The sequence below is a fragment of the Aristolochia californica genome, unplaced genomic scaffold, assembly GCF_029961685.1.
Source record: "Aristolochia californica isolate CCGP_79_NKW_82.1479 unplaced genomic scaffold, dmAriCali1.0.hap1 SCAF_13, whole genome shotgun sequence".
Lineage (NCBI taxonomy): Eukaryota > Viridiplantae > Streptophyta > Magnoliopsida > Piperales > Aristolochiaceae > Aristolochia > Aristolochia californica.
In genome coordinates this window covers 28,412,620-28,438,559 of record NW_027181804.1, presented here as the reverse complement: position 1 = coordinate 28,438,559, position 25,940 = coordinate 28,412,620, and the positions used below count along the sequence as shown (strand labels likewise).

General features: G+C 37.8%; 1 protein-coding gene across 2 annotated transcripts in view; it reads right to left on the bottom strand.

Moving 5' to 3' along the window:
* LOC137948252 (DNA polymerase alpha-associated DNA helicase A) overlaps nucleotides 1–19,618 on the bottom strand; it is a 56,273-nt gene extending 36,655 nt beyond the window's left edge. For both annotated transcript variants that reach the window (XM_068794263.1, XM_068794264.1), the window contains exons 1-3: nucleotides 18,730–19,618; nucleotides 18,232–18,540; nucleotides 17,861–18,144 (exon numbers count right to left, since the gene is read on the bottom strand). In XM_068794263.1, the coding sequence (XP_068650364.1) occupies nucleotides 17,861–18,144; nucleotides 18,232–18,540; nucleotides 18,730–19,411 (1,275 nt within the window). In that variant the 5' untranslated portion in view covers nucleotides 19,412–19,618. The remainder of the gene's footprint in view (nucleotides 1–17,860; nucleotides 18,145–18,231; nucleotides 18,541–18,729) is intronic.
* Between the last annotated feature and the right edge of the window lie 6,322 nt (nucleotides 19,619–25,940).

Sequence of the window (25,940 nt, the reverse complement as noted above, 5' to 3'; positions counted from 1 at the left end):
CGCCACGGCGGCTACAAAAGTCATCAATGACGGCTACACCAAGTCAACAAAGATGGCTAAAAAAGATTCTTGCACGTCATCATCATGATGTCACAAGCAGAAAAGACATTTCTACCCCTGCTTTCGGCGCCGAAAGGTAATAATGCAAGGGCAAAAATGACACGCCAAAAAGACAAAAGTTACCCTTTGTCTTTAAACACACACGTCTCAATCGAGGGTAAAAGCGGAAGACACGAAAGATCTTCAGCTATAAATACGACGCTCCTCCAGAGGTTTGATCATCGAAACTTGGAGCAACTCAAAAATTGACGAGCATTAGCATCCAAAGAAGAAGGCGATTTCCGGCGATCTTTCTCCGGCAAGTTCCTCAAGCACGGTATGTGCTTAACAGCCATAATGGCTGAGTAGAAAAGAGGGAACCGACCGGTGCCACGGACGGTAACTTCGGGAGCTATGTAGCTAAGTAGTTTTTTCTTTTCCCTTTTTAAGGGTATGTATTTAGTTATGTTTTACTTTTTTTTTTTTGCAAATGTTTTTTATATTTCCGCATGTTTGTAATATGGTGATTCGTACAGTATGTGTTATTACTGTTCATGTTCCACATATATAAATATATAATCTCCACAGTAGTTGTTATTACTGTTCATGTTCCGCATCTATATATATGATCTCCATAGTGTTTGTTTTTACTGTTCAAAAGTACTGTTCATTTTTATTATTCATGGTTACTATTCATGATTACTATTCATGTTTACTGTTCATTCATCAAAAAGAAATAGTATCGAAATAGTGCCAAATAGGACAGAAGCTAGAGACTTGGAATTATTCAGCTACGCTCCGAGGTAGAAAACGAAACGGAGTTGTGCTCTACCCTGCTGAAGCAGCCATGGAGCAACAACGGTTAATAGAAACGGCTTGGGGCCCTCTGGAGACCGTGAGGACCGCATCGACGGAATTGCCCACTTGGTGGTAAGCCGGCAGGAATAGGGTCAAACCCCGAAGAAGTTCTAAGTAGCAGCAGAAGTCATGTTGGGCCTACTAGATAGCTATAAAATAGACACAAACGAGTATATAGCAGTGACATATGGTAGGAAGCAAGAGAGTAATATGATGGTAAAATAATAAGACTGACGAAGTTTGACTGTAGGAATAGTATTGTGTGAGTCATTGTTATTTTCCGTTGCCCGTAGATGTCATCCACTGCCTGTAGCTCGAGACTGGCAGGTAGCAGTCCCTAGGATTCTTGTTCCGCTGCCCTCATCCCTAGGTTCTCTCCCATTGTGTGTACAAGTCTATTAGAGACTTCTTGTCGATATCATAGCAATAGTGCATGGTATCAGTATTCCGTTGTCAGAGTCTGCTAGAGACTCGTGTTGTGTTTGAAAATGGTATCAGAGCCGAGTAGTAGACTTGGTTTTGTATGTGTCAAAGAAGTCAAAGCTTACCTTTGATTTTTTCTGTTTAGGTATACATACTCCCAAACAGTTACGACCCATACCGGTCACATCCCAAGTAACATTTGTAAGGAACAAATGTACTAATGTACCAAAGACCCCAACTGGTAGGTCAGAAGGAACTCAACGGTCCTTCTTACGACACCGTGTTGAAAACTGGACACACAAATGTTTGTCCAATAATAGGTTATCCACATGGATGGCATGACAAGAATAATCCAATATTAAATAATGTAATGGATTTAGTTGGTGATATGCATCACAGCTTCTTTATGAAAAGATGCTGGGAAAAATACACCCCAGAAAGCGTTGTTTTCCTATGCTTAGGAATAGAAAGTGACGTTAATGAACAAGTACAGAAACTCAAGAGAAGAATTAATGCCCATCTTGAGGTACTTAAAACAGGAAACACTGAAGAAACAGTACGTACAGATCTACAAAGCTATGTGGATCAAGAAATAAATCCTTCTAGAATCTTAGAACCTATCCGAGAAGCGAAAATAAAAATGGTTAACAACAAACCATCTAAAAAAGAGTTACAAGAAGTAATTTGCAAAATATCTTCTGTAAAAACTCAACATGGAACAGATAGAGATCGTCTTATACGAGACATCTGCGCCTTAACTCAAAATGAGGAATTGAGAGAACTAGTTATACAACACATCTCTCCTTTCATCACTTTGTATCAATTGGAACGATTGATTGAAATCTTGTTCCAAAAATTAGAAGAGACCTCAACTCATCTAAAATTCCTAAATGTCTGAACAAATAGGAATAGAATGTACTTCTCTCCAAAACAGTGTTCATATACATCATGAAACTCAGGGAGAATACGACGAACATCCTAATCTAATGCAGGATGGACAAAAGTGGACAATAAGTATCCCTCGGATAACTGAAGTCTATAACAAAGATTGGATTGAATTCCAAAAGAAATCCTTCGTCTTCCAGAAGGAACTATCTGTAGAAATACAGGATACCGACTCAGGTACTTTTTGCTACAGATTATTAAGTGAATCTGACTTAGCTAAGCTAAAAAGATTCAAATATGTCCATTATGGACTAGTTCGTATAGGATTAGACCCCTTAATACGAATAAATCAGAATTTACCCTTCATAGCAGCTATAGTAGATAACTCTGTGAAGAATAATTTTGAAAAAGCCCTACTCAGAGGAGTTAGAGCAAATTTAGGATTAGGCCCAATATCCTTTACAACATGGCCCAATCTACAAATAGATTTAGAAAACAAGCACATCCAAGATACCTTGTCCCTACAAATCTATACAGACAACTGGTCGAAAAATGGAATTCAACCAGGAAGAAGAGTTATGCACATACTTGTATGCATAGTAGCCCGAGGAATCAACACTGGAAAGGTTCCAGTCAAAGATTCAAAGAAACTCACAGAATTAGCCAAAAACATTGGTTATTCTGAAAACTTGACCATAGAAGAACTCGACCCTAGAGAGTTAACATGGCCAACAGAATGGGTAGTCCAACCTTTGGCACCCAGACACCTTCCCCTCTCTCGGAAAACCATAAAGGAGATAGAAGGAAAACTAGTGATCACAAACACTAGATCCAGCTTTTCCATCGAACAGGACAAACCCTCTACCTCAACAAGTAGAACCTCAAACAGTTCTCGTTTCGAAGGAATCGGAAATCCAAGGCCCAATGCTTATGTTCCTCTTCACATAGATGATGGCACATAACCCATACAAAGCCTTAGGTCCACCTATAGGAAATAGTGACATTGTCACCAATTCCATTCAAACCTTAGAGTCTTATGGTAAGACCCTTAATAGGTTAGAAAAAACTGTTGAAAACCTCCAACAGAAAATAGATTTCCTCTATGATGAACATAAACATAGAGAAATAATAAAGTGTCAAAACATCCTAGAAAATATTCTAGAAAAGATTGACCATGGAAATAGTCCTGTTTTCTTCCAAGAGTTAACAGAACTTAAACAAAGTTTAGATAATCTAAACAAAGATAAAATGCAAGAACTTTTGACAGAAGTCTTAGCATTAAAAGAACAGCTAGGTTCAAAAGAACGTCTAGGTTCCCAGGTCCATCAAGGTATAAAACACCTTTTACACCTTGGACACCAGAATGATCTATAAAAAGAAACTTTTAGATCGTTTAAAATTAAAAAGAGAAAGCCTTGACCTCGCTTTACTCCAAAGAAATACTCTTCAGCCAGAAGATAATACAATCCCGGCAATGATATGGTATTACTATTTTTGGGAAAGATATTCTGATCGCATCTACAACCTTCGATGCAAGATCAAGAAAATCAAAAGAAAGCTAAACCTTTTAGCTTTGTAAAATGATCAGTAGAGCAAGACTACTAGATCAACTCCGTCTGGTACGGACAATGCAAGCCCAAAATTGGCAAGCCAGAGAAACTCTCACACCAGTAAATGAAACCGATATAGCTTATCAAGCATATCTGAATGAATGGTGGAGATTAACCCGTAGAGAAATTCTACTACGGTATCTGATTAAAAAGGTTCAACGGAAGCTTCAAGAATTAGCTCTATGACAGAGTTTTTCTATTTAATGGATATGGAAACTCCATTACCATTAGGCCTTCCTGACATCACCAGATGGCTTAAAAACCTAGTGTACTTTGCAACACCTTGCATAGCACCTAGAAAAAAGGATCCATCAACACCTGCTTTTAGGATCGCTTCAAAAGCATCATCCTCCACCGATGATGAAGTTTACGCAGAATATAATACCTTCGGTCGCCAACCGATCTATTATGTTCAAGAGGAAAAACCTTCCTCTAGTAAACAACAAGAGCAACACGACAGTGAACCAGAAGCCTGGGAATCTGATGAAGTTGCAGAAGAAAATACCAAGAAAACAGACTATTCTGCTAAAGACAAAAAGGCAGATGATCTTGGTAAAAGATTTCAAATGCTTCGTGGTAGCGACCATTTTGAAGCAGAAACTTCAAGGGTACGAGACACCCACATGGAAGATAGCTTTCAAGATAACTTCCGAAACCGTACTGCGGTTCACCCGCAAGAACGAGAAAGTTTCTCCCACTCAAAAATATCCCTGGGAGGACAAAGGTATGCGACAAAATACACAAATGTCGATCCTTCAAATGCTACTAAGGGACACCAAACCATAGATAGCATAAACCCTTTTGGATTTTACCTCAACTTGGATTGCCCCAAGGATGGAGAAAAAGTCCTTAAAGATTGGGAAAGAAGCATGAGCAATGCTGCAAATATGCATGAATCTTGGAACCAAGAATCAGCATTTAATTTCTTTACCCATGCTTTACAGGGTAATGTAGCTCATTGGTGGGACAACCTTCCCGCAGTCCAAAAACGAGCTAATACCTCAATATCGATAGCCAATATCTTGAAAGGATTAGTGGCTAAGATATCAAAAGAATTTCTAGGAATACATCCAACCCTAGAAGCCTACAATGAGAGTACTAAACAAAGAAAACGTTTAGAAACTCTTCAGAAATTAAACAAGTTACAAATCTGTAACATTTGTTTTTATGAGAAGTATTACTGCGAGTTTGCAAGTTAACTTCTGTAAATTGCAAAAAGAAGACCAAAAACCTTATCTGTCTATCTTTTATGCAAAATTGCCAGAACCATTTGCACATGTAGCTGAAAAAGACTACATTACAAAATATTGGCAAAACAATCCAGAACTTGGTACTTTAACCATGGATATTTTCCTAAACATTGATACTTTAGGAAGAAGACATCGATTTGTACAAGACATGTTGGCAAGTCTTTGTGAAGCCCAAAAACTACAAAAGAAAAGTAGTAAGGCAAATAAACAAACATTATGTTGTTCAAACCAAAACAAAAATGTAGGAGCTTATGGTTGCAAAACCACCTCTCATAAGCAACGAAAATATCCTAAGAAATTTCAACAGAAAAAATTTAGGATACAAAAAAGTTCTACAACAAGGTATACTCTTAAAAAGAGATACTTTAAGAAAAGAACAAATTTTGGCCCTACCACATCTAGTAAAGGGTCAAATGCATACTGCCCAAAGGGGAAAACCCCAAGCAAATGCAAATGTTGGATATGCCAGAAAGAAGGACATTTTGCAAAAGATTGTCCAAACACCAGCCTACTATAAACTTCGATGTCGCACTCGACGTGAAATCGATAATACTGCTGTATTTGTCTACGCAGTAAAACCCACTGAAGCCTATGCCATTTCCGGCAATGGAGCTGTCCTCCATCAGGTCTTCAAAAAACGCAGCAAGCGTGGTGATGAGATTCCAACCTTAGAAACTCTGCTCCTCGCTGAGTCCTGTGAATCTGAAGTTCAGCAACTTCTAGAATCCACTTGTTCTGAGAAGCCCTTAGAATGGTGGCATAAACAAAAACCATATGCCGACCTCGAACTTCTTGATCCTGAAAAAGAAATCCGAGAAAAACCTATGGTTTACACTCCTTCTGATGTTGAAGAATTTTCAACACAGATAAATGACTTGCTAGCTCAAGGATTAATCCACGCAAGTCATTCTCCACATACATCTCCTGCTTTCCTAGTACGGAATCATGCAGAGATAAAACGAGGAAAAGCTCGAATGGTCATTAACTATAAAAAGGTTAATGAAGCCACAAAAATGGATGGCTACTATCTTCCTAACAAAGAAAGATTAATAGCTGCCATAAGAGGAAAACAATGGTTTTCTAAATTTGATTGCAAATCTGGGTTTTGGCAAATTCAGAGCTATTCCCCTTACTACATTCAGTTGTCCTTCAGGACATTATGAGTGGCTTGTAATGCCCTTTGGGTTAAAACAAGCACCCAACATATTTCAAAGAAGAATGGATGATATCCTCAAACCATTCTTTAAATTTTGCTTAGTTTATGTTGATGACATCTTAGTCTTTTCAGAAACCAAGGATCAACATAAAGAGCAATTACTTCAGGTCTTAAATGCCTTAAAAACTGCTGGGATAGCACTCAGCAAAAAGAAATCAGAGTTGTTTAAAACCAAGATAGATTTCTTAGGTCTAAACATCTCAAAAGGAGAAATCATTCTTCAAAATCATATTCTGGAAAAACTAGCTGCTTTTCCGAATGAAATTGAAGATCCCAATACTGCTATATGCAGACCGTTTACAGCCCTGCATTACAAAACTCAGAAAAGATATAAAGAGCTCAAACGCATGAAACCAAGAAAAACAAGAATGCATTATACTCTCAATTACACCCTCCACTGACCTTTAAATACCTAAGAAAGTTCAACCATTTTTCTCCTTCCATAAGTGATGAATGGCATCAGCAACCAAAAACCTCTAAAAAAATCTCCTCTCTCTCGAGTATGAGCACAAATGATGCTGAGAAATCAAATTAGCAACAGAATCCAGAAAACAAGTATGAAATTTCAAATTTCTTCACTATGGCATCTCATAGCTGCCAACTGAATGCACAATGAAGTAGAATATGATTAGCCATCTGTCTCTTCCACCTCTCCATAGCTAGCACAAAGCATTGACATTTGCCTCCTTCATAATTCATTAAAACTGAGTATCTTTTCATGAATAGTCATCCAAAAAACTATGCACAATCTTTTCCAGTCCCATAAAAGCTTCCATGCCAAAGCTGGCAATCCAAAATTTCCATGAAAAGGAGGCGGAATTCATTAATTATAAAGTGGTGCTACAGAAAAGTATCTGAAAGATTTGAGACTCCAAATAGGCCAATCTGAACCATGTCTCAGTATAAAAATTCCATCAATATGTGTAGCAATTCCTCAAGTTCACCAGCTTCCTCATCTGTAAGAGATCTATAAAAACCTAATTTTCAACCCCATCCAATTAGTTTATCATCAGCAATATGCAACTGAAACTTGCTTGTTGCAAATTACTCTGCATAAATAGGAAACTCGACTTGAAAGCTACTGCTTCCCACCCAAATCTCTAACTGCACTAACTGACAATCCTTATGCACTTTCTTTTTTTTTTTCTTTTTGAATAGTGATGATCCTTCATACACATGAAATCAATCATGTTGCACCAATGATCAACGCCTACAAATGTCTTTCCATAAATAATAAGGTCTATACAAACAAGAGTCCAATGGAAAACATTAGAATGGATCATAATTATACTTAGCACAAACTACAGACTACCATAGATCCTTTTTCCTGACATAAATCTCCAAACAAATCTATGAGAAATACTTGATTCATCGATCTAATACACTTAATTCCAAAGCGTCCATGAGAATACACACTGTTCCCCATCTCACCAAGGGATATTAAAATTACTTTAGGGAATCCATTATAAATGTTTCTCCGAAAATGCCACAATTCTTACAGCTAGCTGGACATGGGATAAGTGAAAAATATTTAGGAATTCCCACAAAAGTACATGTGATTAAATCAACTTTCCAGCCAAAGATAGAATCCCATGATAAGTTTCTTCTCCAGCCTCTCCATCAGGCATTCCATACAAGATGTGATATATAAAGAAGCAGTAGCAAAATGCCTCAACTTTAACAAATCATAAGCAGAAGAGACGTAGAACAACCTTACAACTGTTGAGAAGCCTCAAGTCTCAGCCCCAATAGAATCACATTACCCAAGAGAGCAGAGAAGAAGAGATGGGATCCTCCATCACTACCCATAATAACTCCACCCACACCAGTAGGCTCTGAAATTTAGGTGGAACTTTTGCCAAAATTTAATTGAGGAAAGAACCCAAAACCAGAGAGACAGTGAGAACTAATCATCAAACTTAGTAATGTGTCTATGATACAATTTATTACCAGAAAAGGGATGGCCCTTGTAAATGCTCACTTTCTGAAGGATGAAATGAAATCTGCTCCCAATAAGGCCACCAAGGGAAACTAATCTATTGAAGATTCTTGTCTATATTTTCTCTTGTTAAAGTTGTGTTCAGGTTCATCGCAAATGACTAGTGCAAGTTAAGAGGCTTCTTCCCAAGTAATAAGTGTTGAAAGGACTGATTTTGGTAATACACGAGAGAGAGAGCATACTTGTAAATTACCGTTTTATTAATTAAGAGAGAAGTTTAAGGGTCAAATCCAACTCCTAATCTGAGCCTCTCTCTCTCTCTCTCTCTCTCTCACACACACACACCTTATTTCTCCACGATTTTACAATAAACATATGATTTTTTTGTGAGAAAGTGGTCATTTTATTAAGCAAGAAACAAACAACAAACAAGGCTAGGGGAGTACACCCTTTACAACAAGGGATTGGAGAGAGGCTCCCTGCTTAGCAAGTAAGTCGGCTACAGAATTAGCAGATCTAAGGACATGTGACCAAATACAAGAGATGAAGGGTAAGAGATCCATGATAGCATAAAATACATCCCAATGTCGCCACGGCGGGGTGGAAGGAGAGGAAAACCAGCTGATAATCATTGCAAAGTCACCCTCAATATGGAGCAGACCAGAGAGATGATCCTGGAAGACTGTGAGGCCATTAAGGAGGGCCTGAAGCTCAGCAGAAGTGGAGTCAAAGATACACATAATGCTAGAATAAGAAATGATTTGGTTGCAATCTGAGTCACGAAAAACACCACCAAATCCGGCCTTCCCGGGGTTACCAAGAGAGCCCCCATTAAATTTGAACGTGAGGTAGCCCGGCTAAGGGAGTTGCGACTTTTGAATAGTGGGGGATTTAGCTAGGGAACCCATCTAAGTGAAAGAATGCCAATTATCTCTGAGGGGAAAACCCATGAGAGAGGAAAATTCCTTCCTAGTATGAAGCCAAGAAGAGACAAGGCCAATGATAGAGGAAGTGACCCTCTCTGAAGACCGAGCTTTGGCATTGAACAGCTGATTGTTGCACCCCTTCCAGATAACCCAAGGGATGAAGGCGGTGCAAGCAAGGATAGGCAACTTACCCATCTTGAGGAAAGAGATCCCACGAAGCAAGCGACAGACAGAAACGAGGTCCCAAGGCAAACAAAACTAAAGGCCCACCTTGCTAAGGATGGCCATCCAAATTGTCCAAGAGAAAGGGCAGGAGAGGAGAAGGTGGCTGACAGTCTCCTCCTCAATACCGCAAAGGAGGCAAGAAGTAAACACATTATGGTTACCACGATGCCTGCGATAGTCGGCAGAGAGAATCTTGTTAAGACTGGCACTCCAAAGGAAGAACTTGACCTTAAGGGGGGTGCAAAGACGCCAAATGATAGTCACATCATGATCAGCAGAGCACGAAGCCCATCCCTTGATGAGGGAATAAGCAAAGGAGACCGAAAAGACACTGCTCGCCTTCGGCTACCAAATCATTGAATCAACCAAGGAATCTCTAGGTTTGGAAGACAAAAGAGTCTCCAAGAGGCGAGTAAAGCATCCGAGTCATCTAGACCGCATCGGAGGTGCAGGTCCCAAGAGCCAAACCTCCAAGCATTAGCGACTGAGAGACTCCTCTGAGTGGATGCCAGCCAAATGTTGTTGAAAGCAGCCCGAGGAGGTCCACTGCTCACCCACCAATCCTCCCAAAACCAAACCAACCACCCGTTATCAACATGATATCAAATGCCCAAATTGAAGAAAGGAAGGAGGAGGTAGATAGCTCTCCAAATTGGAGAGAGCGCACATCGTCTGCCACCCGAAGTCCACCAATGCTCATGCCAATGCAGCTTCGAGGTCACCATCAGCTTCCAAAGGTTGTTAGAGGCGATGTTGAATTTCTAAATTCACTTGAGAAGCAAAGCCAAGTTCATATCTTTGGTAAGCTGGATCCCCAAACCGCCCAGAGATTTGGAGAGGCACACATCAGACTAGCCAACAAGATGATATTTAAACTTCGAGCTTGTGCCACGCCAAAGGAACCTCTTTTTAATTCTGTCAATATGCAGGCAGACAGAGACCAGACAAGGCAAGAAGGAGATGTAATAGTTTGGAATTCCAGCCAGGCAAAATTTGAGGAGGAAGAGCCTTCCAGCCTTAATAAACATATGATTTTCTTATCCTGAATTCATAAATGAACTATTTGTAACAGTCCCCCTCTCATGTGAAGCCTCTTTTGTGCCTCCTACAAGTGGACAATTTTGGGTAGATATCTATATATGAATACCCACTCCCAAAGTTAACCAAAGTTAAGATGTCTCTTCCCAAGTAATAAGTACAAGATTTTTCTTATCCCAAATCCAGGTAGAGCTATTCTTAACAATTCCAACCACCAAATGATGCAAAGCATCTCCAACAAAAGGCCTTTTAATATTCCAAAAGACATAAATTCACTTAGTAGAAGGGGCAATTACTTGGATGATACAGTATATGCATTTTAAGTTTAAAAGAACCACTTTTATCAGCATATGATTACTGCAGTATTGAAACACCATTGGGATGATACGGCTACTTTTGTTACCTCTACAACTTCTAGAATATTTCCTTGGAAGGTTCCATCAAAAAGATATCTAAAATTGAATTTTGATGGAAGCTCAAGAGGGAAAGCAGGCACCTTAAGAAGTAGGGGTGCTTTCCATGTCAATTAGGATAACTCTTGCAAGCATACTCTGCTCCTTTTGCAGCATTTGGATTTCCCCCTTGTTGTTGAAGGGAACTCTTTTGTGGTCATTGGTTGGTTACAACTAGTTGTGCTCCTCCATGAATATTTTGGCAGATGATGGAGAAATTGGAACGCTTTCTGAAGGTCTTCGACTAAATTGGTCTCACACGATTAGAAGTGAAAATGGAAGAGCATATGCTTTGGCAAAGACAGATGTTTCTCAAAATCCTACTCCATGTTTTGGATTTGAAAGGGGAAGCCCAGAACCCTAAGGAGCAGTTTAGAAGCTCAGATAAAAAAAATGAGAACTAAATATGAACAAAATAAGCAAGTCCTAGAAAAAGTAAGTTCTCAACAAGGATTCAATTTTTCATCTAAATTCGACTTCCTTACTTTCCTCAAACATAAAAAGCCCTTCTAAAATATCTGCATGAAGTTTGGCACGACTTAGAAGATTAGAAGGTTGCCAAAGCTGTAAATTCCCAAAACTCACAAGGAAATTGCTAATTTTGAGAGATTCTAGAGAAACTGCTGTAACTTGTTATAAAAATCCAAATCCAGTCAATTTTTTTGTTAGCTAACTTAATTTTGAGTACAAAAATGTAAATTTTGTGATGAATTGAACGACTCATGAAGTGGTAGAGGCAGTTGAAGTTACCATAATATTTTAGTTTCTAGTTTTAGAAGTTTCAAGTTATGTAAGTCCAAATCAGGATTGAACTCGGAAATGTTTCGAAGATAACTCTATATAAACGCTCCTAGAACATGGGAAAGGGCAAATACTTCAAGTTTATACAAGGTCTTCTGTTGAGAATTTTCTCTTCCTTAAAGAAGCTCTCCAACATGGAAGCTTTTCGCATTTTTGGACCACAAACTTTTCAAGTTTGCATTGAAACCAAAACAGATCACAACAATGAGTCCTTTCTTTTGATCTGAGAACCACTTATGGTTGGTCCATCTCCTTGATCCATCCCGTCTGTTTCTTCTCTTGCACCCAAAGCATCCTTTATTGAAAGTCTTCATTCTTTATTTTCTTTGAACTACAGTCTAACTTTTCAGCTTGATTGTTTTCCTTTTTATTTTCTCTTGTAAACCCGCATTTGCATTACCAAAGGAAAACATAAATAGCTAGTCTCCAATGAGTACTTCCAGCTTTAAATAGAAATCAGGATGAATCAAATGAAACAGGAGAAAAAGAGAGGATGATTCCATACAACTTGAGTTCGGACTGCTGGTTGACCCTAATTCACTTCCACTCATTAATTTAAGATATTCTGTTCCAATTAAAAAATTACCCGTTAAATATAAGATCAAAATAATTGCTAACAAGTGACTTGACTACTTTATCCTGATACTTACAAACTATAACACTCAACACTACCTCCTCTAACTGGGATACATATAAAAAAACCCTAGATTGTTACACAAAATAGAAAACTTTATCCTAACTAGATACTAGCATTTCAAAAACTAGATACTAGACAAAAAATGTCACTCAACTGATCATCTGGCTTCACATAAGGAGTGTTCTCTTCTTGTTTTTTTTAGAAAATGAGTGTTTCATTTGCAAAGAGAATCTTGTTTTGAGGAAGAATATGCATTTGTAAATTGATCAATGTAGCTCTCTTTGTTCCTCCTGGCAAAAAAAAATGAAAAATAGGTGATTTGGGGAGAAAATAGAAGAGAAAATGGATTTCAGGAAGAGGCAGCAAAATCCATTTTCTCTTCTATTTTCTCCCCAAATCACCTATTTTTCATGGTATCAGAGTAGTAACGCAAGTCTTGGGCAAGTTTCTTTGGATTTTGTAGATCTTCTCTCCATTTTTAGCAATCTCCTTGAAGGTTTCCCCACATTTTTGGACTAGTAGGGTAAAAATTTTATTTTTTCCCTTTTTCTGCCTATCTTAGCCTATTGGCTAATGATTACTGCTTCTATTTGACTAAATGTTGGGATTTAGAAGTGTTTAATGATCCAAATTTGAGGAAATTTCTCAAATCTGCCTGCGTCGTCAACCTAATGTTTGCATCATCATCCATATAGCCTACACCATCTTGATTTCTTGCAATTAGGTCATTCTTTCATTGATTTATGGTCTCAATTGCTAGAATTGATCACTATTGGTTCTAAATTGAATGAATTGGGTGTTGCATTGAGCTAATTGAATTCGGTGTGGGGCCCACTTGACTACGCAAATATTGAAATTTGGGGAAAGTGCTTCCCTTTGGTTAATTGACGCACCAGTGTACTGAATTGTGGTGTTTGGTGATATTTAATGGTTGATTCCAACACACGGGTTGCTGTCCAAAGGACTGCTAAGAGCTCATGATGTGAAATTCTCTCAGTCTATTCAAATAACTATGATCCGGTTGAATGGATCAAATTATATAAACTGGTCTAGATCAGCTTTGATATATTTGAGGGCCAGAAGAATGGAAAAAATATATAAATGATGATCCCCTGGTGCCTATTACTGAAGATTGGGTGGCAGAAGATAATTTAGTAATGTCCAGGTTGGTCAATAGTATGGAATCCAGATTTAGTGATCAGATTTTGAGTTACAATACTGCTAAGGCAATGTGGACTACATTGGCTTCCATTTTGTCTCAAGAAAGTGATTTATCAAGGATCTATGAGTTATATGTGAATTTCTTTAATATGAAGCGTGGAGGTAGATCAATGACAAATTATTTCACTGAGATGAGAGGAGTACTACAGGAGATTAGTATATTCCATCCTTTTACTACGAATGTTGAAGACATCCGTTAGAAAGAAAATCAGATTCAAGTAGCCCGATTTTTGGATGGTGTGGGGCATGAGTATGATGCTATTAGAGCCCAATTGTTGGTTAATGAGGATGTGACCACTCTTGAGCAAGTTTTTAATAGAGTTCTTCGAGTTGAAGGTGCAGTTGTAAATAAGAATGAGTCAAGTGGAGCCCTCTCAGAAGCAGCTACTATTAACCTTCAATCTTCTACGGGTAAGCCCGACGGTCAGTTTCATGGTGGTAATAATAGAGGTAAAGGTCGCTCTTACACAACCCGTGGTCGTGGCCGAAATGATCGGGGGGATCGAAAATGTGTGTAATGTGGAAGGACTAATCATATTTCTGAGAAATGCTGGGACAAATTTGGTAAACCTACCTGAGCCAATTCTATAGTCACAGATAAGGATGCCTCCTCACACACTGGATCGTATGAGGAAATTCAGCAGTTATTACAATGACTGGGTCAACTAACTGCTTCTCAGACTACCGAGACTCCTCCTTCCTCAGCGAGTGCCACGATGGCTAGTACAGGTATGAATGCACTAAATGTGTCTCATTCCCCCTCTTGGATCAATGATTCAGGAGCCTCTACACACATGTCAGGTATGTCATCTCTATTTCAGTCCATTAGCCCATCTCATTCATATTGTTGAGTTACTTTAGCTGATGGATCCACCTCTCCCATTAAGGGGGAGGGTATAGTTCGCACTACTCCACAAATATCCTTAGATTCTGTGTTATTTGTACCAAATTTTCCAGTTAATCTCTTGTCTGTGAGTCATAGAACTAAATCCTTAAGCTGTTCAGTAACTTTTTATCCTACTTCTTGTGTTTTCCAGGACTTGCAGACGAAGAGGACGATTAGTTCAGGACATGAGAAGGGAAGGTTCTACATGCTGGATGATGTATCCGTTTCTCGAGTTATAGCTCTCACTACTACAAATTCTTCTTACTTGTGGCATCTGTGCTTGGGACACCCTCACCAGCTAAGTTGGGTCAATCTTTTCCTTCTCTACCAGCCGATATTTCATTTGATTGTGAATCCTGTCAGTTGGAAAAGCATCGTCGCTCCAGTTTCCCAGTTAGTTCTAGTCAAAGCACCAAGTTGTTAGAATTAGTTTTATTTTTTTCTGGAAGAGAGGCAGAAAGACCCTTCCTGCTTCTTTATAATCAGGTTTTAAGTGAAATTTTACAATAGGACAAAAATGCCCCTCAATACTCAAAATAACAAATCTCCTAAAATACATGTCTAAATTGAATGCAAATTTAACTAGAGATAAAATAAGACATTTTCTATCTAATGGCCATACTATAAGAGACAAATGAAATATTGAAAATCTAAGAAATGACCAAAATACCCCTGAACTTGTATTTTAACACAACACATTCTTAAAGATGTTATTGCATCTTTGATTGTTTGGCAAGTCTCCCCAACTAAATTATCAGCAATGAACAATGTTCCTTAATGAAAGTCGGTGGCATTATTCCAATTTGGATCAAGCTACCTTTGAGACATTAGCAAATAAGTTGGGATGTTCTTCAGCCTCACTTGCCAGAATCAAGGGTTTAGGGTTTAGGGTTTAGCGTTTAGTAGAATTGATAGAAATCCATGGACTCCAGTAATTAAAAAACTGCACAAGCGTCTATCTATATGGAAGGGCAGACTGATTTCTAAGGCTGGAAGATTAATTTTGATAAAAGTTCGTTTGGTGGGTATTCCTACTTATTATCTCTCCTTCCTTCATTGCCCAACTTTTGTGACTGTTAGAAAACAGTATAAGGGGCAGCTTGGTTATTTTACATGATCTGTATTTTGTAGTGAGGGTACAATGTTACTCAGCATATTTAGGAGTCTATGGTCCAATTTTCATGTAATAGGAGGTGTAGATTAGGAGTTATAAGTAGTTGTGTACGAGAGCTTATTAGTCATTGTACCCATTTTTCACTTAAGTGAATAAGAGTTAGGGATCGACTTCTGATCCCTAACTAGAGCTCTCTCCCTTTGCTCTCTTTTCCAGCATCTATTTCTCCTTTTATCTCCTTTCTTTCTCCTCTCAGTTTCATTTATTTCATTATTTTACTGTGGCAAAAGAAATTGAGAAAATTATGCATAGCTTCCTTTGGAAAGGTTCAAAAAGATGGATTGCATCATCTAGTAAATTGGAAAGATGTCTGCAAAGATAAGCATTGAGCTGGATTGAGTATTAGGAGGATCAGAGAAACAAATTCTGTTTTTATCACAAAATGGTGTTGGAGAATCAACATGCACAGCAACCAGCCTTGGATACCTCCTGTGCTGAAAAACATGGGGAGAAGTAATGATCCTTGGATACCCTATTTCCAATCTTGAAGTATACTCATAAGAGATTTGGTCATTTTGCCAATCTTAACAGCCTCTTTCCTGGAAATGGAAAAAGTATCCTTTTTTGGCTTGATTCCTGGTGTAAGAATGCATCTTTAAGCTATCAGTTTACTCTTATTTTCAATTTAATCATGCAACAGGAGATCCTACTTTCAAATGTTCTCAATAATAGATCCTTGAAAGAGGTTGACTGGAATAATCATTTTCATCGAGAGTCACATGATATGGAGGCTATTGACTTCGGAAATTTTTGGATCAGCTTAACAAGGAATTCATTCGGCTGACACATCCAGACAAGCCAATTCGGTGCCCTCATAATGCTGGTCAATTTATTGTAGCTTCCTGTTATTCTACATTGATGATAGAACATCATTCATCATCTGATGCAGCTATCACTTGGAATCTCTTTGGTCCTCCTAAAGCAAAACTTTTCCTTTAGAGAAGATAATCTTATTCACCGAGGATCAAATATTCCTAATAGCATTTGCACTCTGTGTCACGTTGAGAAGGAATCCATAGACCACCTTCTCCTCCATTGCAATTTTGTTGGCATATCTGGAGCTTTGTTTTCAGTAAGTTTGAATTCCATCTATCTTCTAAACTCTCTTGCTGGCCTCGTTCAGCTTGGTACCAGATTAAATCTTCAAAAACTTGGACAAATAATGTGTTAAGTTTGCTTTGTTATAATACCTTGGTTTATTTGGGAAGAAAGAAACCTGGGTATATTTCAGAATTCATCTTCTTCTTGGAAAAAAGTTGCTGAAAGGGCTTTCACTCAAGTGATTCCCTGGATTACTTCCCTATCCTAGTTTGAAGAATTCAAAGCTAATTATTTAAGAAATCGCTGGTCTCAAATTGCTCAATTAACACATTATCGTCCAGTCACCTTGGAAGCTTGAAAGCCTCCTGATTTAGACATTATCAAACTGAATTTTGATGGTTCTTCTCTTGGTAATCTGGTTCCTTCTGGTTTTAGTGGTGTCTCCAGAAATTCTGCTGGTTCAATTTTGGCATCCTTTGCTGGTCCGTTTGAGCTTTCTGATTCCACTCCTGCTGAACTTCAATCACTTTGGCATGGACTTCTGGCATTTAAGGAAAAATTTCAGGGTTCTCTATGGGTTGAAGATGACCCAAGCTATGTGATTAATTGGCGCTCGGGTAAAAAAGATCCTCCTTGACATCATTGGGCATGTTTTTATGAAATTATGGAGCTAACTTCTTCTTTCTTTTCGTTCTTGATGCTCATAGAGCTGCCAGCTGTTTGGAAGATTCTCTTGCTAAAGAAGGGGTTTCCCTCTCATTGTTAGGGACCCCTCCTCTTTGTAATTTTAGCCTTTGCGCTAAATAAAATCACACTTGTCTCGAAAAAAAAAAAAAATCTTCCAACTACATGGCATAAGCAGCAATTGGTCCTAAAGGGTATCTTCCACTCTAATAAGAATTTCTCATTAGTCAAAAAGAGAAAAAAAATTAATAAATTAAGCCATAAGAGGTAGACGAGTTTTCCCCAAATGTGTCCTTAGAAGTCAGGAGTTCGTGCCCTCCTTCGATTGAACCAAGGACATTACATTCTTCATGAAATGAACCACTAAACCCAATTGCTTATAAACCACTCTCTTTCCACACATTAGAATTGTACAACCCATACCTTATATCAAATCTGCCATTTATCTAATTTCCTAGAAACTAGTTCTTTAATCTCACATGCTGGCTGCAAAGTTTGAGTTAATTCATACATAAACTTCAAAAAATATAATCAGTATGGAAATATCATCTATACCTCATATGTGAGTGTATCAGCCAGGCCATGTATTCGATCCATGCGGACACTCTTGCCAAAAAGCTTAGAAAAAGTGGAAGCACCATATCGAGATTCTAGAGCGACAGTAATGCTGCACCCATCGTCACCAAGGTTGTTAACAAAGCCTCGCATGCAAGATGCGGCACAAGCACCCCTGCTATCACATGTCCTAATACAAACCATGTCTCCAGGAGAGAGGGTAGTGGGTGGTAGCCGATGGTTCCGATCAACTCTAAATAAAACCAAATGCATCCCTCCTAAGCCTGTTAGATGAGAAACCATTATCTCCTCAACTCAACTTCACGTGTACCTTAGTAGGAACTTCACGAACGAGAAAGATTGGACCTCACCTTTAGAGGAGCTCACAGCACTGAGGTTGCAAATGGTGTCACATTGCTCGTGTTGAGCCTGCTCGTGGCTGACTAAATATTCAATTGGCTTTGACGTATTGCAGACATCCGGTGTGGGAACAGCATTCAACTCCTTTTGAGTGAATTCCAATTCTGAATCACGTTCGATACGAAGAAGATCCGACATGTGTTTTACATAGTCGTCAATCTTAGATTGAATAGATTTAGCTTTATCGAGGTGCATGCGGAGACTACCGTGCACAAGCTTTGATGGAACAGTCGCTTTCCGTACAACAGCGCGGTGCTGTGCTGAAAAAAGAACAGCATCATGTTCTTTACTTCCTCGTGTCTTGTTTGATGACCAAAGACTGAAGAGTTATAACATTAAGAGAGAGAAAGAGAGAGAGAGAGAGAGAGAGATGGCGACCCAAAGAGGAAAATAAATGTGAAAAGAGAATACTGTGATTTTTGAAAGAAGAAATAAAAGGGGGACCTCACCTGAACTGCCGAATTCCTTGAGCAGCTTCCAAGACTCGGTCTTACGCCAATCTTGGATGAAGGACTTGGATTGCAAGTCCTGGAGGACGCCTCTCAACTCCCTCTGGAAGTGATCAAAGAGAGTGGGGTAATGAGTGCTGGCTTTAAGGCATATAGCTTCAAATCCCCGGGGCATGGGTATAGCATTTAAATATGGTTGAGCGAGGATCACGAACGTGAGGCCGCCAGTGCCGATATCCCTTTTTTGTCTAACCTCTGGTTCGAATTCACCGGGCATCTCGGCCGAAGCAAAATCAGAAGCCATCGCTCTCATTCCCTGTGAAATCCACTTAACTACACATTTGCCGAGCTCCTTGCGCCCAAGGGGGTTCCCGTTCTGATAAAGAGTGGCGGCACTGGTCTTAATCGGGGTGGCATGGTCGTCCATGTAATGCTGCTCCTCCGTAGGAGTTGATCGTGAACAAGAAGACCGTCTGAGGACACTTTTGCTTCTATATATGTTTTTAGCTCTGTTATCCATGCAAATAAACGGCTGGATTCCGGAAATTGAATTGAATCGGGGAGAAGAATAGCGATATTTGTTGTTGATGGGACTGAATGAACCCATTGAACAGACGGAGGATGACAAGGTTTGGAAAAGGAAGCTCGACTTGGCGCTCGAAAAGTAGCACCAAATCTCCATTTGAAAGATATAAATAAAAAGGAAAGGAAAAGAAAAGGAAAATAGAGACAGGTGCAGCGCCGGCGAACTGCGGGACTACACAATCAGGAATATAAGAAATTTATTTGAACTCGCCGCTGTTCATGAGGGGAGACGACGGATCGGCATCGGCTGTTTACTGTTAGCTGCATCAAATGTCTGCTCCTTTCTCTGGGCATGCGGGAGCAAGTTCTCTCACAACCACTCGCGCCTATCTACGTGTATAAGTGCCGCCCTTGTCTTATATTTGTGGGCCAAAAACTAAGAGGACAATATTTATCACCAAAATATCACGAAGTTGTCTCTAGTCTACATTTCATTGGGAATTTATTTAGGGGGGGTTAGTGCCCCAAAGTGGATTCTTGAAGATCAAGTCATGTCCAACATGAAGATCATGTCATGTCATGTACATGAAGATCAGGTAAGAATTTGTGTTAGTGTTGACGACTTCATGTGCACTGGAAAACAGTTTCCAGTGTTAGTGCCCCAACATGAAAAAAACATAAAAAACAAGAGAATTTCTAAACCTTTACAGTGCACTTAATTACAACATAATCCTTAAACCCCAAATTAGGTAAAACAACCATTATTACTACACGAATAATTTAAGAGAAAAAAATGATCTAATCATAACTTTAACACACTATATATTTGTACATAATATATTTTATGTATTATTAATTATTAATATATTATCACAAAATTTAAAACTATTGGTTTAATTAACTATAGCAATCGGATAATTATGCCAAAAATAATTTATCAAATATTTATTTTAACAATATTTTAATTATGACTATTAAATCACTATTTTAATATAGTAACTGTAAAATAAATATATTAAATAAATATATTAAATAAATAAAAATAATTAATTATAAATAAAAATAATTAATTATAAATAAAAATAATTAACTATAAATAAAAATAATTAATTATAAATAAAAATAATTAATTATAAATAACAATAATTAATTATAAATAAAAATAATTATTTTATAAATAAAAAAAATTAAACCATCGTCGTCTTCCTTAGCTGCGAGCCAAAGGGCAACGACGATGGCGACGGGGATGGGCTAGACGGCGACGGCGACTACCAGCGACGACGGCAGGCAACGACGATGGCGACGGGGACGGGCTAGTAGGCAACGGCGACGGCCGGCGACGGAACGAGAGAGGGCTGCGGCAACACCGAGAGAGGGCTGCGGGAACGAGAGATGGTTGCGGAACGAAAGAGGGCTCCGGCAACACCGAGAGAGGGCTCCGGAACGAGAGAGGGTTGCGGCAACACCGAGAGAGGGCTGTGGAAATGAAACGGCAGAGAGGGTGTGCGGCAGAGAGCCCCCCGAGAGACAGCCCCGCTCGCCGAGAGAGAGCCCGCGCGAGAGTCATGTAGATGATTCTCAAAATCGGGCGGAAAGCACTTTCCGCCCGTTACTCTTGAGACATGAACTCGTGATTCATGTATATTCATGTACATGACATGAATTTCGGCGTCCCCTAACGACATCAGGACATGAACTGCGTAATGCGCATGAAGATCATGTCCTGAGTCATGTGCACTAACCCCCCCTTAGTTATTTTTAAAAAATTATAATGTTAACAAAAGAATAATTATTACATTTCTAAAACTAAGGGCCTCTCTCAATTTAAAATAATCATGCATTGCAAATTTGGAACATATGTTAAAACCTAACTATCTAGTGGCTACTCAATAGTGGAACATATGTTGAAACCTAACTATCAACTTACCTCAAAAAGCACTTAGGTCAATGGAAATTATGACACAAGTAGGTTTGGATTGGATCAAGCTTTTAAAAATCCAAACCTCAACCCAAACCTGTAACCTAAAACATGAACCCTAAAAAACTCGTCCCCGCGACCTTGACCCCAACTTAATCCTTGTCCCCATAAGCTTCTCCCTGACTAATCCTTACTTCGGCTCATGGCTCAATCTTTCATTCATTTAATATTATAAGATTTTTAAAAATTATTAATTAAATTGTATGAATAAAAAATAATATTTTTTTCTAAAAATAAAAACATTTTTAATATATATAATTATATATTGTAAAATTAGATATATAAATTAATTAGGTCAAAATCATGTCAAGTTCATGTCAGGTTTTGTAAAACCCATCCTCACCTCGAACCTCCATGGGGATTTTTTCCTCAACCATATCCCTGACCCACAATGTGAGATTTAAAACTCATCCTTAGGTTTGCAGGTCATGTCGGGTTAGGTTTCTATGAAACCTAAACCTAGTGCCCACCCTTAGTAATTAGCATCCATCCAAACAGACAAATGCAATTTTTGCATAATACTCGAGTTAGATCATAAACTAAATCTACTTTGGACTCCTTTCATTTGATTTATCATATTTGTCTAAGTGAAAGATAAATATAATATAGTTGAAGTAGGTGTCCATTCTCTTAGGTATTCACTTATGTAGCCCCAAGGGCAAATTAGTTAACTCATCTATTTCTTTCATTATTGGTGAGTGATTTCATATGGTCATGAGCTTGAAATTAAGGGATAAGTATCCTCCATGGTGCCTACTTGTGTTTTTTAAGAAAATTATTAAACTATGTAATGATTTGACTGTGTAACTAGGAGCATGTCTAGAAGGTCAAATGAGGGGTCTCAAGTAACAACTTTTTGTGAGTGATTCTTTTCCCATTGATTAAAATCAATTTGTTTTGTTGTGCACTCATATTTATTTATTTTGGTGTTTTATGCTAATTGTTAAGTTGTAGGTTTTTACTTAGTGTGGTATTTTCTTATTTACTTAGTATATTTTTGGATTGGGTCATCAAAATTTGAATAATGTAGTCTTCATTTATATTAATTTATTTTAATTGAAAGGTATTTTTTATCTAATTAATTTCATCTTTTTTTTTCCTCTCTGTGTTCTATCAAGAGGGATTTCTTGGCTTCAAGCTTCTATCCAAGATGTCTTCATTAGTATTCACTACACCCATAGTTGAGCTGCTTGAGCTGCTCTTATTAAACTTTGGTGAAAATACTAGTAGGAGATTGCTAAAAAATACATACTGTTAACAAAGGTATTTAAGTCATTTTAACTAGGTGAATTATTTTTCACCTTACTCTAACATGCTAACTATGTTTTTACTAATTTTATGTGATTGTTTTTCCTACTTTTAATGTTTTAAATATATTAATTAGCTACATGAGATCTCAAACCTTCATGAGCGCTTGAAAAAGCACATTTTGTTAGAAGACTATTGGAGTAAGATTTATAGTTCATTTAACATAGTTTAGCATTTCTTGGAAAGCGGACATTTATTAGAAAAACTTGGGTATGTACACTTTGTTGAAAGATGTAACTTGAATATAACGGCAATGATGTAAAATATCTTTAATTCTTGTCCATTTCCTCCCTTCTTAGGGTAAAGGACATTGATGTAATTTTTGAGATATTCAATATTATAAATATATGTTGAGGGAGAGGATTAAGCATGATAGATAATCCTTAATCCTCTTTTCCCCCTTCTCAAACTCTCTCTAGCCGTCCTTCACTCTTTCTCTCTTTCTCTCTACTATCATCTCTCTTCTTCTTTCTCTTCGGTTTCTCATCTCCCTTTGACTGATCAATTTACGTTTTTCATCATGGTATTAGAGCTATGGGTCTAGGATCCTGAGGTTAAGATGATATTAAGTTAAAGTTTTTGTCAAGCTTCATGTGGAACTCTTGTTGATGAAGCAAGGATTCGGTTTGTTCAAAGATAAGTTTTTTTCCCCTTCTCGTTGATGAGATGTTTAATGCTATTTGGTCTTGAAAAATCATTGATATATGAGTTTTCTCGTCCAAATTGGATAGGAAGTTAAGTATTTATATGTATTATGCTCCAACATAAGAATTAAATGCTCGGTTTGCTTTGGATCATGTAAGTTGATAAACAAAATTTTAAGTGCTCGATTTAATCATAGAAGATAGTTTTTTTCCCCTTAAAAATTATATGTTGGATCAAGATTTATTAGTTTTCTGCTATATATGTGGATTATTATGATCAATGGCATGTTTGAATTCGTTTATTTGTGTGATTTGATCTCTACAGAGTTAGGTGAAGACTAGTTCTTGATTACCTAGAGGAGAACTTTTTTTTGGAAAAAGTTATTGATCTTTGCAACGTCCTTTATCTTCCAACGGTTGAGTTACTCTATGATTTATCTTAACATAAAATATTGAAGGAAAAAAAGGTAAGTCAAAGTTGTGATTTGATTAGACAAAATGGCACACTTTATCTATAAGGAAAGTTTCCTTCTTCTAGAGCTTGCTGAGAGGAAAGTTTTTTAGGAAAGAAAGTTGTTGTATTTTGTCTCTTTGAAGGCTTCCTATATCAGTTTATTATGTATAATTTACTTCCTAAATTATTTAAGGAATGAAGTAAGTCAAAGATTATGATTTCTTATTACTAGTTGACGCCAAGTGACATAGAAGGAAAGTTTCCTTCTTTATGGGACAGTTATGCCAAGTTGTACTCTAGTACCAAGAATTTACATAAATTATATGATGTGTTTCAAAATATGTTTAATACATGTAAAATTTAGGATCCAATGAGAAGAACTTTAGATCAACGAGGAAGAAGAAGAAGAAGAAGAGAGAAAGGAGAGGAGAAGAAGAAGAACAAAGAAGGAGGGAGTTTGGATTAAGGGAAGAAGGGTTTGCGTCAAATAGAGGAAGGTTTGACGAATTTGTGGAAGAAGAGGAGAGGGCTTCAATGCTCTACTCTTAGCCAAGGCCTTTATTTATAGTTTTACAATGCCCTTAGGGTTACAATTTGATAAAACAAAATACATAAAAGGAACACATATTTACACTTCTATGCCATCTTTATGGAAAGTACCATATTTTACACATATGCCACTCCTTTGACATGTGGGCTTCTTGTCCTGAGCTTGTAGGCTTTAGCTCATCTTCCAACACTCCCCCTCAAGCTGGAGGAGAAAATACATCATAAATACCCAACTTGTCACATATAAAAGATAGGATTTTTTATGTAACGGGTTTAGTGAGAATATCAGCTACTTGCTCTTAAAATGAAACATGTTTGAGGAAGATTATTCTTGCTTGAAACTTCTCAAGTATAAAGTGACAATCCACCTCAATATGTTTAATTATTTTGAAGTAATATGAATGATTGTTTGGTTTCACAATGCAAACCCATGAAACCTCTTTTATAAAATCCTAATTTGGTAAGAAGGGTCCTAATCCATAAGAGTTCACTAACTGTATGGGCCAGAGCTTTGTATTCTGCTTCAGCGCTAGATCTTAAAACCACATTTTGCTTCTTACTTTTTCGTGTAATCAAGTTCCCCCCCCCCCCCCCCCCCAAGAGTGCAATATCCCAATGTAGATTTTCTATCATCAGGTGATCCAGCCAAATCTGCATCTGATAAGCCTTCTGTATTGTAGTGCCTATGTTTTTTATACAATAGTCCTATTCTCATAGCTCCTTTTAGGTATCGTAATATTTTCTCTAAGGCCTGCCAGTGTAATTTGTGGTTTGTGCAAGAATTGACTCACTACACTTACATCATAAGATATGTCTGGCCTAGTTACTGTGAGATAGGTTACTTTTCCCACAAGTTTTTGATATTTGCCAATATCAATATCTTCTTCAGTCATGCCACACAATTTTATATTTGTATCCATAGGTGTGTCAACTGGTCGACAATCCTTCATTCTTGTTTAAGCCCATATAAAGATTTTTTTAATCGGCATACCGATTCCCCCTCAACTACATAACCAGGTAGTTGAACCATATAAATTTTCTCACGTATATCACCATTTAAAAAGGCATTTTTGAGATCCAATTGATATATGAGCCACGATGAGTTAACAATAATAGATAAGATGATACGTACCAAATTCAATTTGGCAACATGAGAGAAGGTCTCCTAGTAATCTATCCCATAACACTGAGTATAACCTTTAGCAATGATTCAAGCTTTAAGATGAGCAACTGATCCATCCGGGTTATGTTTTACCGAAAACACCTATCTACAACCAACCGGTCTTTTATCTTTCGAGAGTGATGCTAAGGACCGGGTTTGATTTTCAAATAAGGCATGCATTTCTTCATCCATAGTCGCCTTCCATCCCGGATGCTGAAGGGCCTCTTGATACGACTCTGTAATAAAAATAGAAGAAAGAGAAGCAAAAAACTAAAAAATATTTTTCAAGTGCACTAACCCAATTTCATCATAGGGAACTTGCTTAATATGGCAACCAAGCTACACCATACTAGCCAAATTAATGGTCATGATAGAGGTTTCTTAGCATTTTTTGTTTGAAAAAGAAACTAATATTAGATTACTAATACTTTTCAATCTACATATTACACAACAAATGAAAAGAAAAGTAAAACCATTATCCCTCTACAACGATAGTATCCAGTCACGTAGTTCAGTCCATGTCAAAGGGTCGTACAGCATCATAGTAATTTTTGAGAAGGAAATAGACGTCTTACTGCAGGTTTTGTTGTA